Here is a 12960-nt window from a genome sequence, read left to right on the forward strand (position 1 = left end):
TTGATTTGAGATTTTTGTTAAAAAGAATTTCATTGCTGAATTTGCTATTCGTTCTGTTGCAGGCGACAGTTGGAGCTTGTAACATACCGGAACCTAATTCTTGGAAAGTTGTTGAGCATACCAAATGGAAGAGGTTTGTGCTCTTAAGCTCTCCTGTGTTGTCATTTCATATGCCAATGTGTATGTGTTAAACACAAATTTGTGCTTATTTTTGCACTTGTAGCACAATATTTTAATTTGTGTATTCTAAAATGAGTTGGTGATATTTGGAAACGACATAAAGGATTGTCAGACCTTAGAACACATACATGAGCTGATGAGCCTAGGTTTTGAGCTTTGCTTAGGGAACCCATTGCATTAGCTAGTTGCTAGGGAATGGGATTTTTGAAAGTTATCTTGTTGAGTACCTTTTTTTTTTTTTTTTTTTTTTTTTTTTTTTTTTTTTTTTTTTTGTAGCTTCTTATAATGAACACATGCTATTAGGAAAAAAGTGGTCTTGAAGCCTTAGGATGAGGAAAGCTGAAAAGTGGTTGAGGGAGAAGTTTGAAATGTTAGCATTTAAAAAATTGTGAAGTTACCACTTATCAAAAAAAAAATTGGGCAGTTACCGAATCATTTTATATTTTCTGTGGAGAGTTGGATATGAGTTTGCTGGATGTGGAGGAATTTGGTTAAATATGATGATGATGATGTTATTAATGAATGGGATCCTTGTTACATCATTGGTGATATGGCACATGGTATACTTGCGGACTTTATTTGATATCTGCGGCCTTTGCTGGATTTGGTTTTCTCAAGGGTTTTATTATTTATGCGGCTGGAGCGGGCTTGGAAACACGTCTCCCACAGAAGCTATGCGTCTCTTTGTGAAAATATTGGAGGTCCATGCAATTAAGATTTTTTAGGGGCGTTTTCTTGTAATGTCGTGTAGAAACTTGGGTAATTGATCTTTTTATATTTTCCTTTTGTGTAGGAAGATGATCCAAGTTGGTATTCAAGAGCTTCTAACTTTGTTGCAGAGCCTGTAGTAGATGTGCAAATGAATGTGAGTATCATGGAACTTGTTTATATTGTGTAGTTCCTTCTTCTTCTTCCTCTATTTTTGATTGACTTAATCAATGTCAGTTAAGAATTTCATCTTCATATTTTGTCATAATAGATAACCGTACAGAACAATGTGAAAAAAATCTCTGCCGATAACCATATAACCACTCTGATATCTGCTCCACCATTACCATTTATGCTTCATCACTACCATTGCTGTTACCCATCACTATTACTTCTATTCTGCTACTGTTGCTGGCACTGTATTATGGCAAATACACCATCTTTTTTACATTGATGCTACTAGCAAGGCACCTTAAATTTACAAAAAAGCATTGCGACCAAAGTGACGATGTCTCACTTAAGCCTCCATTATCATACCACTGTCACTATACCACTGCCTATCCAATCACTGCTGTTGCACTGGCATTCCCTGATTTCGACCCTCCTACCACCACCACTACACGGTTATCTTGAATTACATAACCAACATCACATTTCATCTATTTTTAATCCTCTGCCTTATTTTTTGTTGGTAAATTATCTATGCATTAAGTGGATCACTCAATACATTTATGTTTCTTCTGCTTTTGAAAAGGCCACTAAAAAAAGGAAATATTCTTGTTCTCTTATGTATCTGTTCTTGTTTGCTCTCACACTCCACTACTTACCAAAAAATAAAATAAAATGCTCTCATACTCCACTATGCGTCTGTTTTTAAAATTGGGATTGGAAAAGAGGGAGCTCTAAGTGATCAAAGTCTTGTGTTCTTGAGAGCCATAGGTGTAATAATTATACCTTAATTCTGCATGTATAGCATCCAACTCTTTTTCATCTTTGTTCTTACTATGATTATTGTGTTTTTCACTTTTTCTTCGTCTTTTTGCATAATTTTTTGGATGGTTCATAGCATAATTCAAAAGTTGAGCCAGTGGTTGAGAATGGCAATTCTTTTCCTGAGACAAAGACTATTTCCACTGAAAATGGGAGCCTGACAGAAAGTCAGGATAAAGATATTGTTGTGGAAGGCCTTGGCTCAGTTGCCATGTATGATCAATGGATTGCACCTCCAATATCTGGTCAACGCCCAAAAGCCCGATATGAGGTATTGTTATTTATTTATTTATTTATTTTTTATAGTATGAATTTGTTTCTGGCCTTTTCTTCTATTCTCTGAACAAAGCATTGGTCACATATTTTCAGCATGCTGCAGCAGTTGTGCAAGACAAGATGTACATATATGGCGGAAACCACAATGGTCGTTACCTTAATGATATTCATGTAAGAAAATTTTCTTTACATATACATGTGTTGATGGCCTCATGCGATATAGAAATAACATCTCCCATTTTGTTTTGCTCCTCGTGCTATCGCTAGGGCACTGCCTTTTTGGTTGTTGTCTCCTGTTTACTTGGTATTTGAATTGGTCTCCTTTGCTTTCATTAGTTCTCTGTTTTTCTTTTTATACGTTCGATAAGTAGTTACTCATTCACAAAAAACAAAGGAACAATAAATAGAAAGTAAAAGTAAGAGTTATTCTGGGCAACTTTGAATATTTAGCATTGTGCTTTTGTGATTCTGAGCTTTATTTTCTTGTGTGTTCATTTTTTAGATGGAATCTTGGTTTTACATTTAAACTCTTTTTGTTTTTTGCCTTTGCATTGATGTGGTTACGGATTTTTCCACCTTCCCTAACTTGAGTAATAATGCAGGTACTGGATTTGAGAAGTTGGACTTGGTCAAAGATTGAGGCAAAGTCTGGGGCTGAGTCCCTGGAGTCACCGTCTCCAGTAACGTTTGCTCCTTGTGCTGGTCATTCCTTGGTTAGTAAAGAGCAGTTTTATGTTTTCATTATGTGGACTTCTTGAAGAAAGTTTTTCTCAGTAATATATGAACTTTTGCATATTATCTATTTGTTTCTACTGGCATGTGTTGTAAGTTGTAACATTTTTTGTATCGGTAATGAATTCTTTTAAGTGGTGATGAAATTATAATCTTGCGTTATTTCTGTAGATACAATGGGAGAATAAGCTTCTGTCTATTGCTGGACATACAAAGGATCCAGCTGAAAGTATACAAGGTATAAGTCAATATCATTTACCTATCAAAAAAAGTCAATATCATTTACTGCCTTTTGATTTATTTGAGTTTGTGAACTTTGTGGAAATATCGTACTTATAAAAGTGGAAAAACCGTGGAAAGTTTTAAGTTAGAGAAACATTTATGACCAGAAAATGGAACATTCTGCCATTTCTGACCTAAATCTATTGATGCATGATTCACCTTTAAAAAGAGGTATGGATTACTGAGATTCATGACAGTTATAGTAATATAAAATTTTTAATCATTGGCATGTCTGATACACAGATTGATCAAAAGTCATACGTAAATAAAGAAAATACTTCAAAAATATAATTTAAATTACACAATAAAATAGTTAGTAAAAATGATATTATAAAATAAACTTTAAGTTACTTGGCGAAAGCACAGTGTTAGACTGAGTTTTTGTCAAAACAAAAAACTATAATGAATTTTGGTCACATAAATTAAAATAAACAATAAAATGCCTTTTAGATCTCTCGATCCTTTAATTATTGAATTTATTCATGAAAACATTTTAAATTTCTGAAAACTTTGTCAATAATTCAAATCCTTATCGAGTAGTAAACTATGTTAATAATTTGTATATACTTGTAGTGTCTCACGTTACAAAATCACGTCGTACTGTGTAATGCTTACATTGAAACACATAGTAAAAGTACAATGCATAAAACCCAACTTTATTATTAAAAAAGATTATGGTAGATTATTAAAATAAGGTAACATAAAAAGTGAATTTTAAATAAAATAAAAAATTCTAATTTGCTGTAGTACTTTTGAACCTCTTATAACTTTGGAAATAAAGTTTCACTTAAGAGGAAACTATATTAATAGCTTTAATGTGCTCAAAATGTGCCACATAGCAAAAAAAAAAAAAAAAATGAAGAAAATATTATAATGCAACTTTTATTATATAGTATATGATGTAAAAAGCTCAAAACTTATGCAAGCCATTCAGTACAATAATACTGAAGACATGCACTATTGTTCTCCTCATCATACCATTTCTAAACGGTTCTTCATTCTCATGACTTTTATTTGAAACATTATTTTTTTTGCTCAAATATATTATTATCCTACTAGGTTATGCCTGCTCAATTTTGTACTTCCAATGTTGATTTTGTTAAAATATGCAGGTGGAGATTAAGACCCGTGAATTTTTTCAAGGCTATATGGAAGGTAGAACATACTATAACTTTTGGCCTGAGATGCTTAAACTAAAGGACTGGCCCCCCTCTAACAAGTTCGAGGATTTTTTGCCCCATCATTGTGATGAATTTATCCGTGCATTGCCATTTCAAGAGTACACAGATCCTAGGTCAGGCCTCCTTAACTTAGCTGTCAAGTTGCCTCCTGGTGTGTTGAAACCAGACCTGGGTCCAAAAACATATATCGGATATGGGCTCGCAAAGGAGCTTGGAAGAGGGGACTCTGTAACTAAGCTTCATTGTGATATGTCAGATGCGGTATGTTATAACAATATGACTTGTAGCACGTGACATTGCATTTCAAACTGTCATAGACTTTGGGATATAAAAAGTGCAATTTAGTTATATTTTGGAGTCAAGGAACAGTTTTTGTTGGCTTTTTGCGCATGCACAAATATTTTCAAAACTATCAATATTTTTTCCTGCTAATTTTTTTCCTTTTAACAATTTCAAATCTGGTTATTGAAATTAATATTTAGAATTCTTTTTTAAAATATATAGAAACTCTGTTATAAGGCTTGCTTAGCTGTAACTGTGTGTAAACAGAGTAACTTAAAATTAAAAAATGCAGTGTATTTGGTGAAGACTGTAAGCATTGGTCAATTTTGATTTAAAACTTCCTAACAATGTCTGAACATGTGAATATTGGGCTCTTAGAAACATTATAGATGTGAATAATCATTTTTGAGGATATGTCCTTTTTGGCCATGTAGTCAATAATTTTGTATTCTTTTAAGTTAATGGTCCAAATTGTGTTATTTGGTAATTGTTTATACTCTACAATTGCTAAATGTGATAAAATACAATTTCCTTATAGAAATGGGATGTGGAAAAATTTTTCCTTTTTTTTTTTTTTTTTTTGGTACTATGAAAGCAACATTGTTACATGTTTTTTCCAATGTTGATTAATGCAGGTGAATATTTTGACACATACAGCAAAAGTAGTGTTGAGTGACAAGCAGCACTCAGCAATTGCAACCTTAAAAGAAAGGCATAGGGCCCAAGATTGGAAGGAGCGTCTAGATCGAGAGGAGTTAAGTTGTCCAACTGAAAAACTTGTTCATAGCAACAGTGAGGACATGGAGGTCCTAGAAATTGCAGATATGAGCAAGCATCCATCTGATTTTGATGGTAACATTGAGATGTCAAAAAGTGACATAGAAGGGGCTACTTGTCCTGGTTTCTCCACAGAACAAGAAACAGAAGAAACAGGTAGTGCTTTATGGGACATTTTTCGGAGGGAAGATGTTCCTCAATTAGAGGCATATCTTAGAAAGCATGCAAACGAATTTAGGCACACCTATTGTTCACCTGTTGAACAGGTAACTTATTAGCAAGTTAAGCTTCTGATTAGCCATGTCTCATGTGCAGTCTCTGATTGATAATGCTTTTTTAGGTTGTCCACCCAATTCATGACCAATCCTTTTATTTAACTTTGGAGCACAAAAGGAAGCTAAAGGAAGAATTTGGTGAGTATGATAAAAATGCAATAATATTTTAGTGATACCCTTGCATGATTATTTACACAATTACTTCACTTTTGTAGGTGTTGAACCGTGGACCTTTGTGCAAAGGCTTGGGGAAGCAGTATTTATACCTGCTGGATGCCCGCACCAAGTTAGGAATCTCAAGGTAATAAAAGAATACTAGTACTAGTAATAATAATTGCAAAAGTTCACCTTCTCACTTAGCCTTGCATTTTCAGCTGCTAGGACTTTTTCCTGAAGAAAAATTAGAAAATAGAACATATACTAGTCAGCAACAACTGAAGAATTCTGTTAAGAAAAAACTTATGGTGCTGCAATATTTCAGTGCCAGGAACTCAACAAAAACAAAAAAAAACAGGGAAACTTCTTTCTACGCAACTTGAAATCACCTTGTTGGGCCTACATATCAATCAATTTAAAACTTTACCTTTTCCTTTAGTTGCTCAATTTGTTCCTTGATAAATGTACGGCTGAAAGTATAGACCAAGATAAAGCATGTTAAACTACCATTTAGTAAAATATCATGAAAGCCAAGTTAGGGATTTTATAATTAACCTTTCTAGCTCTAATGCTGCTTACGCTCCTCTCTAACTGTTCTTCTATCTGTTGGAGTTCTTCAAGGGAGCATGTTCCTAGACCTTGTCCTACGAGTCTCCTGAGGTGTATATATCTCACAGACTACTGTATGACTCTTTGTAGGTGGGGATTCAATCACATGCAGTGGATATTAGTGCAGGTACTTGAACGTGAGAGGTAGGGTCCAAGGAAACTGATGAAAAGGCTGATGAAGTTCTAAAGTGGGATATTTTGGATTGTTGGACGCCAGAAAATCACTACGGATGGACTGAATCTGAGTGTTAAACATGTTGGGTTTAGACCATCGGTAATGATTTTGTGGAGTCCAACAATCCAGAATATTCCACTTTAGAACCTCATCAGCCTTTTCATCAGTTTCCTTGGACCCTACCTCTCACGTTCAAGTAGCTGCACTAATGTTGGAGCTAATCTAAATGAAGGTTTTGAAACCTTAATTGAATAAAAAGGTATGCTTGTTTCCCAAATATTGCAACCTTGAATTAGCATAATGAGATTTTTATCAGAAAAACAAACTCAATTTATATTTATACAGCCGTAGCTTCAAAATTTTTGTAGGCTTTTAATGTGGGTGGCTGATAAATGTACCTTGATTTTAACTGAAGGAGATTCAGCTAAGGCTCTTGCAGTAAGTTGTTGTGTCACTGTGCAGAGTTTTTTAGCATTAAAGTTACCTCTATTGGGTTTCACTTTGTATGATTTTCGACTTTATTCATTGTATTACAGTTGTCATGAGGTCTATATGGACAGGTGCTACGATCTTTTAGAGCTCAAGGGGAAGGAAATTGCAGTTTTGGATGATAAAAACGGGCAAATTCATCTCCGCGGACTATCTCAGGTCCCTGTGAAGTCGATGTCTGAATTCTATGAGATATTTTCTTGTGGGATTCAGAGGAGGAAAATCGCGCACACCGGGCTTAACGATGTCTCTAGTAGGAGCCATGGGGTGCTAGTGATTGCCGTTTCTACTCCTTGTGGTGATGGCTCTGAGGCTGTTGTTACTGGGAAGCTGAACCTTATAGACTTGGCAGGTTATTTCCTCTTTTAAGTTGTGCAATTACAGGGTCATAGCTCAGCTGTACGTAAGACTAAAAGAGGGGTTTATTTCTGGTCTTTCCCAAATTTTGATTTGTGTAATTCTGCCTGTAATTTAAACAGGTAATGAAGATAATAGAAGGACCTGCAATGAAGGAATTCGTCTCCTAGAGAATGTCCGTATCAACCAGTCTTTGTTTGCATTGTCCAATGTGATTTATGCACTGAATAATAACAAAACCCGTGTGCCCTATAGAGAAAGCAAATTGACCCGTATATTGCAAGACTCACTTGGTGGGATAAGCCGTGCTTTAATGGTTGCTTGCCTGGTATGGACTTTGTCTCAGCAATTATTCCTTATTTTTTTTTCTTTTTCTTTTTTCCATTTCATGTTGTTGACCCTGCAATTTTTAAGTGTATTAAAGTTTTTTAAGGGAAATTATTTTCTTTGATAATAGAATCCAGGAGAGTACCAGGAATCTGTTCATACTGTGAGCTTGGCTGCTCAGTCAAGGCACGTATCCAAATTTGTACCTTCATCACATAAGCTAGAGACCCCAAAGGTTAGAATGGACATGGAGGCCAAACTGCTTGCTTGGCTTGACACCAGAGGCAAGACAAAGAGTGCACAACGAATTGGACCATTCAATTCTCCTTTTACGAGCAAAACTCTGGGTTCATTGAGCTCTGTTAAGAAAGCCAGTGTTTATCCCAGCTCTGTGACAGCAAAGGGTAGTACTAAACAAGGTGCTTCTAAGGCAAAAGAAAGGTATGGATGATTGATTGAACCTTTCACAGATTAAGATAAGTAACATTCCGATTGCCTAATTTGTTCAATATATGTACAGGTTTGATCCCGTGCCTTTCATAAATTTAAACAACAACGAAGGTCTGGCCGATGCTTGCTTGGAGGTAAGAATCTGAAATTGTAAGATGCGCCTTGTACTAACAGCTCATTTACATATAGTTATTAACATTTCAGACATTGAGTAGATAGCTGAAATACACTTTTTTCCCCTCTTATAAATTTCAGGCTGCTCTGGAGGCACCAAGGGTTCTGAACTTAAAAAGCAGTGAACATTTCTCTGGACCATATGGTGTGGACATTGGAACCATTTTCTGTTTCTTAAACTTGAAGTGTCTTAAAATAAATAGCTTCATTAAGGATGTTCTTTTCTGCTTCTTGCAGGGGAGGATGTTGTCTTCATTGCCAATGATTGGCACACTGCTCTTCTTCCATGCTACCTAAAAACAAAGTACAAATCAAGGGTACTCTATAAAAATGCCAAGGTAAGGTGTCCTTGCGCTGATCTGGGTTACCTACAGAATTGTGGTCAACTTGGGAATTTCTATTTGTTAGGATCTAACACAGCTTCACAAATGATGGCAGGTTGCTTTTTGCATTCATAACATAGCTTAACAGGGAAGATTCTCCTTCGAAGACTTTTCACTTCTCAATTTGCCTGATCAATTCAAGAGTTCTTTTGACTTTTTTGATGGGTAAGATCTTTTGGAGCTATTCATATTTCCATTTGAACAAGGACTTTCAAATTGATAGGAATTTGATGAACAATTCCTCTTGCTAAGTATTATAAGTATTTCTATTGTGCAGCTATGAGAAGCCAGTGAAAGGAAGGAAAATCAATTGGATGAAGGAAAGTTGGGGTGCCTACCACGAACCTTCTTGGAATGAATCTTAAAATTTTGTATGTGATAGTGGTTGCATCAAAGATGGTTGTTGTTGCTGTTCTGAAACTTGCAACCATTGGCAACGACAGATGCAAACTTTGAACTACATTTGTAGATTCTTTACCCAAAAAAAGAAAAAAAGATTTGTAAACAAATAAAATAAATGGAATGTTAAGTTACTAACTTGGTTTCAAACTATTTGGGCTAAATTTAATTTAACACTCAACTACTATTTGTATAATTGTATCAATAAATTTTTTTTTAGAAATACTATTTGTATCAATTTAATCACTCAGCCGTGGCAAAATCAAGCCAATGTCATCAGTAGGTGTGAATTTTTTTAGTAACTTTAATAAAATGGCCACCCTCCAAAAAAAAAAAAAAAATTAATAAAATGGCCAAATTAAAGAGATTTTGGTTTTTATAAATTTGTCACAGTTTTAGTTTTAGTTGGGTCTTGTTAACAGATGCCCTTAGATTATTTGTTACCAAATCATTTTTAAGGACAAAAACTTAGTTAATTTTTTTTTTATCAAATGCTTTTAAAAATAGTTCCTAAACCTATACTTTTAGAGCATCGTAAATTTTTCAAGCCATTTAATAGTATCAATTTTGTCCCTCGACTTTCAAATCAATTTCCCCAACTATTAGTTGTATCAATAGTGTTGTTCATACACTTTTAAAACCAATTTCTAAGAATAAAATTAACTTCATTTAAATGTTGAAAGTCGAAATTAGCACATTCATATTAACATTGATGCCAATTTAAAGTTATATATATACACACTATTTGTCAAAGTAATGGGGAAGAATAACGTTTTAGTTAAGGTAAGTAATATTCCTATATGAATGCACTCAATTGTAAATTTGCAGCTGTTTTTTAACTATATATTTTTTTGAAAAGTAATGATATTTTAGCAAGGGAATAGACTATTACATGCACAAGGAGTGCCTTAGGAGTGCCTTTTTGTTAATAAGAGATGGTTTGAAAACAGTTTGAATACATTTTTATCTAATGTTTCATATTGTTTACAATCTTACAATTGAACGGAAATATGTTGTTGACATTGATAAAAATATCGATATCACCAAGATAACTCCATCAACAAGAGTTGCTCTCCATAATGACAGTTATGTGCTTCATTTAATCTTGCCAAGCAAAGTTGATCCATTGGTCAACCTCATGAAAGTTGAAAAGGTTCCAGATTCCACATATGACATGATTGGCGGTCTTGACCAGCAAATTAAAGAGATAAAGGAGGTTTGCCTCGTGTACCCTTTTACTTTCTGCATTTAAACTGGTAGTGGCAATGGTGACAGTGAAGTGCAGCGGACTATGCTGGAGCTTCTCAACCAGCTGGATGGATTTGAAGCATCAAATAAAAAAAAGTACATTTCGTGTGTGTTTTCATTATGCAGATTGGGTTGTTTAGTTTTTGGTACTTTTCTTTATTGTGACCTCAACTATTTAAACAGATTCATCTCTTATTGTAAGTATTTGGCAAGCATGTCAAAATAGGCTTCATTCTTGTAAAGATTGCCAGTATTTTATTCAATTTAAACAATCTGAACTCTTTTCGATGGATTTGGACAGAATGATAAGTATAGTCTTGTTAATTCCATAACGACCTATTGCACTGGGCTATTAAATTCTTCAGAAGCTCAAGATTGTGTGTTTTCTCTGTGCATAATCATATTATCCCTTCTTCCTTTTTTCGTTTATTTTGTTTGCTGCAGGCTGTGTGCACAGAATCTGGGATGTTTGCTCTGAGGGAGAGGATGGTTGATGTAACACAAGAAGATTTTGAGATGGTAGTGGCAAAGGTAATGAAGAAGGAGACCGAGAAAAACATGTCATTGCGGAAGCTATGGAAGTAGTGTGTCTCCATGTTAATGTTTTGTTTCACTCCACCACCCTGAATATAATTGATCCGTGGCTTTGTTCTTCACACACAACCAACAGCTCTGTTCTTTGTATGGATATAAAAGCCACATGGGGGTGCCCACACTTTGTTGAAGTTTTTTAAATACCACTGGCATCTCTGTTTATTTTGTTAAATATTCTTATTGTGATACATTTTTATGTAATATGTGTTTTACTTCAAGTATCTGACAAGAATGTCCGTAGACAATGACTGTCAATCTGTTATCAATCTATTGGTTAGACGACCAGAATGATAATTAAAAATCTGTGCTTAGTGGACAAGCACATGTGGCTTAGTTTTCTGGGCATGTGTAGCTGTAGCATGAGACATAGCACTCAGGGATCAATCCTACCATGTAGTGGTTGTAAATGAGCTAATTAGAGTTAGAACTTCAATTATATTCAAAATAAAATTAAAAGAACAAGTTTGAACTTTTAATATTCCACTCAATTTTCTTGCTTATAGTTTGTGCATTACAATGTGATATGAAATTATACTGAATGTGTGCTTTTTGTGTATTGTTGGATTGTGAAGACATGAGATGTTGATTTTCTTTTCTTTTTCTTTTTTTTTGGATTTACAGGGTTGGGTTACTTAGATGTTGGCAGTTGAAAACAAAAAAACCAGATTGTATAATTTTATTTTGTTCATTTCAGTTATATTTTTGGATTTACAAGGTTTACTCTTCGATGTTGGCGGTTTAGTAAAAAATTACCTGAAATTAGTTCTCAAATGGGGTAATAACAAAAAAGTGAAAAAAAAATCCCAGTAGAAATGAGGTTACCATAAATGGAAATCAAGTCTAAGACTCGGTTTCTACTTATAGAAATCGAGTATCTTATACTCGATTTCCATAAATAGAAATCGAGTCTCTAAGACTCGATTTCCATTTATGGAAACCGAGTATAAGATACACGAGTTCCACTGGGAATTTTTTTTTCTTTTTTGGCCGCAGGTCACCAAATTGGGGCAAAAAGTAAAGGAAAAAATTCCCAGTGGAACTCGAGTATCTTATACTCGATTTCCATAAATAGAAATCAAGTCTTAGAGACTCGATTTCTATTTATGGAAATCGAGTATAAGATACTCGAGTTCCACTGGGAAATTTTTTTTTTTTTTTGCCGCAGGTGCATGGACCAGAATTAATTTTCTCCCCTGCAGCAAATTTTCCAGGTTCCAGAACACATCAAACAACTACATATGCTGTGATACGCGAACGGAGCATACATTAAAGTTCTACAACCAGATTAAAACAGTAACTATTCAATAAAATTATTGTTGGACAAAAAGTCTTAGCACACAATGGCAGTTCAATACTAGAAGGGCAACTTGCCAAAGTAATATCATTGTTCGTATTATAGGAAAAAGCTGCATCACGCAACTAATGTAACGAGTAAAATGGATAGCAAATAGTTCAATTATCCGTAATTTACAACAATAAACAAAATAACAACTAAGTTAATACAACATAGTCTACATATTCGCCTAGCGGAAGCTCCATATTGATATAACATATTATACATATTCACCTAACACTTGTCCATACTGATACAACATACTCTACATAATCACCTAGCTTGTCCATACAGAAGATCACGACAAGTCCCACGTACAATGTCACTTACGAAAATCAAGTCTCCGCTTGCCTGACAAACATTAAATACGGTTATTAGTTTCCAAATGCAAAGAACAAAAACCAAATGACATTCTGAGTATATTATATAAAAACAGTGACGGCACTTGCCTAGTTCATAGCACTACCACTTGTCGAAGCCCCATGGGAATTGGGACAGCATCTACGGTTATGCCCCTCTTGATGACACACTCTACATCGTTGCCTCGGTTGAATCTCCCTCAACTCCGGATCTTCCCTCCGGC

At 34.7% G+C, this 12960-nt stretch overlaps 4 protein-coding genes across 5 annotated transcripts; all 4 read left to right on the forward strand.

Moving 5' to 3' along the window:
* The first annotated feature begins 808 nt into the window (after nucleotides 1–808).
* On the forward strand, nucleotides 809–2927 carry LOC126721765 (acyl-CoA-binding domain-containing protein 4-like). The gene is made up of 5 exons (XM_050424828.1): nucleotides 809–881; nucleotides 974–1045; nucleotides 1955–2149; nucleotides 2248–2325; nucleotides 2757–2927. The coding sequence occupies exons 1-5, from the start codon at nucleotides 855–857 to the stop codon at nucleotides 2910–2912; spliced, it is 528 nt and encodes a 175-aa protein (XP_050280785.1). The 5' UTR covers nucleotides 809–854; the 3' UTR covers nucleotides 2913–2927.
* A 1287-nt stretch (nucleotides 2928–4214) lies between these two features.
* On the forward strand, nucleotides 4215–6017 carry LOC126721763 (lysine-specific demethylase JMJ29-like). Its single transcript, XM_050424827.1, has 4 exons — nucleotides 4215–4610; nucleotides 5267–5674; nucleotides 5749–5821; nucleotides 5899–6017. Exons 1-4 carry the CDS (start codon nucleotides 4275–4277, stop codon nucleotides 6000–6002), a joined length of 921 nt encoding a protein of 306 aa, XP_050280784.1. The 5' UTR covers nucleotides 4215–4274; the 3' UTR covers nucleotides 6003–6017.
* A 984-nt stretch (nucleotides 6018–7001) lies between these two features.
* LOC126721762 (kinesin-like protein KIN-10B) lies at nucleotides 7002–9313 on the forward strand. 2 transcript variants are annotated; one of them, XM_050424825.1, is made up of 8 exons: nucleotides 7161–7464; nucleotides 7592–7797; nucleotides 7927–8237; nucleotides 8317–8380; nucleotides 8502–8565; nucleotides 8658–8758; nucleotides 8859–8968; nucleotides 9081–9313. In XM_050424825.1, exons 1-7 carry the CDS (start codon nucleotides 7176–7178, stop codon nucleotides 8886–8888), a joined length of 1065 nt encoding a protein of 354 aa, XP_050280782.1. In that variant the 5' UTR covers nucleotides 7161–7175; the 3' UTR covers nucleotides 8889–8968; nucleotides 9081–9313. The 2 variants fall into 2 exon arrangements, with proteins under 2 accessions (XP_050280783.1, XP_050280782.1); XM_050424826.1 differs by lacking the exons at nucleotides 8859–8968; nucleotides 9081–9313 and having other exon boundaries at nucleotides 7002–7464; nucleotides 8317–8396; nucleotides 8658–8728.
* An 859-nt stretch (nucleotides 9314–10172) lies between these two features.
* LOC126721879 (26S proteasome regulatory subunit 8 homolog A-like) lies at nucleotides 10173–11035 on the forward strand. The gene is made up of 2 exons (XM_050424955.1): nucleotides 10173–10418; nucleotides 10895–11035. The coding sequence occupies exons 1-2, from the start codon at nucleotides 10173–10175 to the stop codon at nucleotides 11033–11035; spliced, it is 387 nt and encodes a 128-aa protein (XP_050280912.1).
* Nucleotides 11036–12960: the final 1925 nt, after the last annotated feature.

This window comes from Quercus robur, chromosome 4, assembly GCF_932294415.1.
Source record: "Quercus robur chromosome 4, dhQueRobu3.1, whole genome shotgun sequence".
Taxonomy (NCBI): domain Eukaryota; kingdom Viridiplantae; phylum Streptophyta; class Magnoliopsida; order Fagales; family Fagaceae; genus Quercus; species Quercus robur.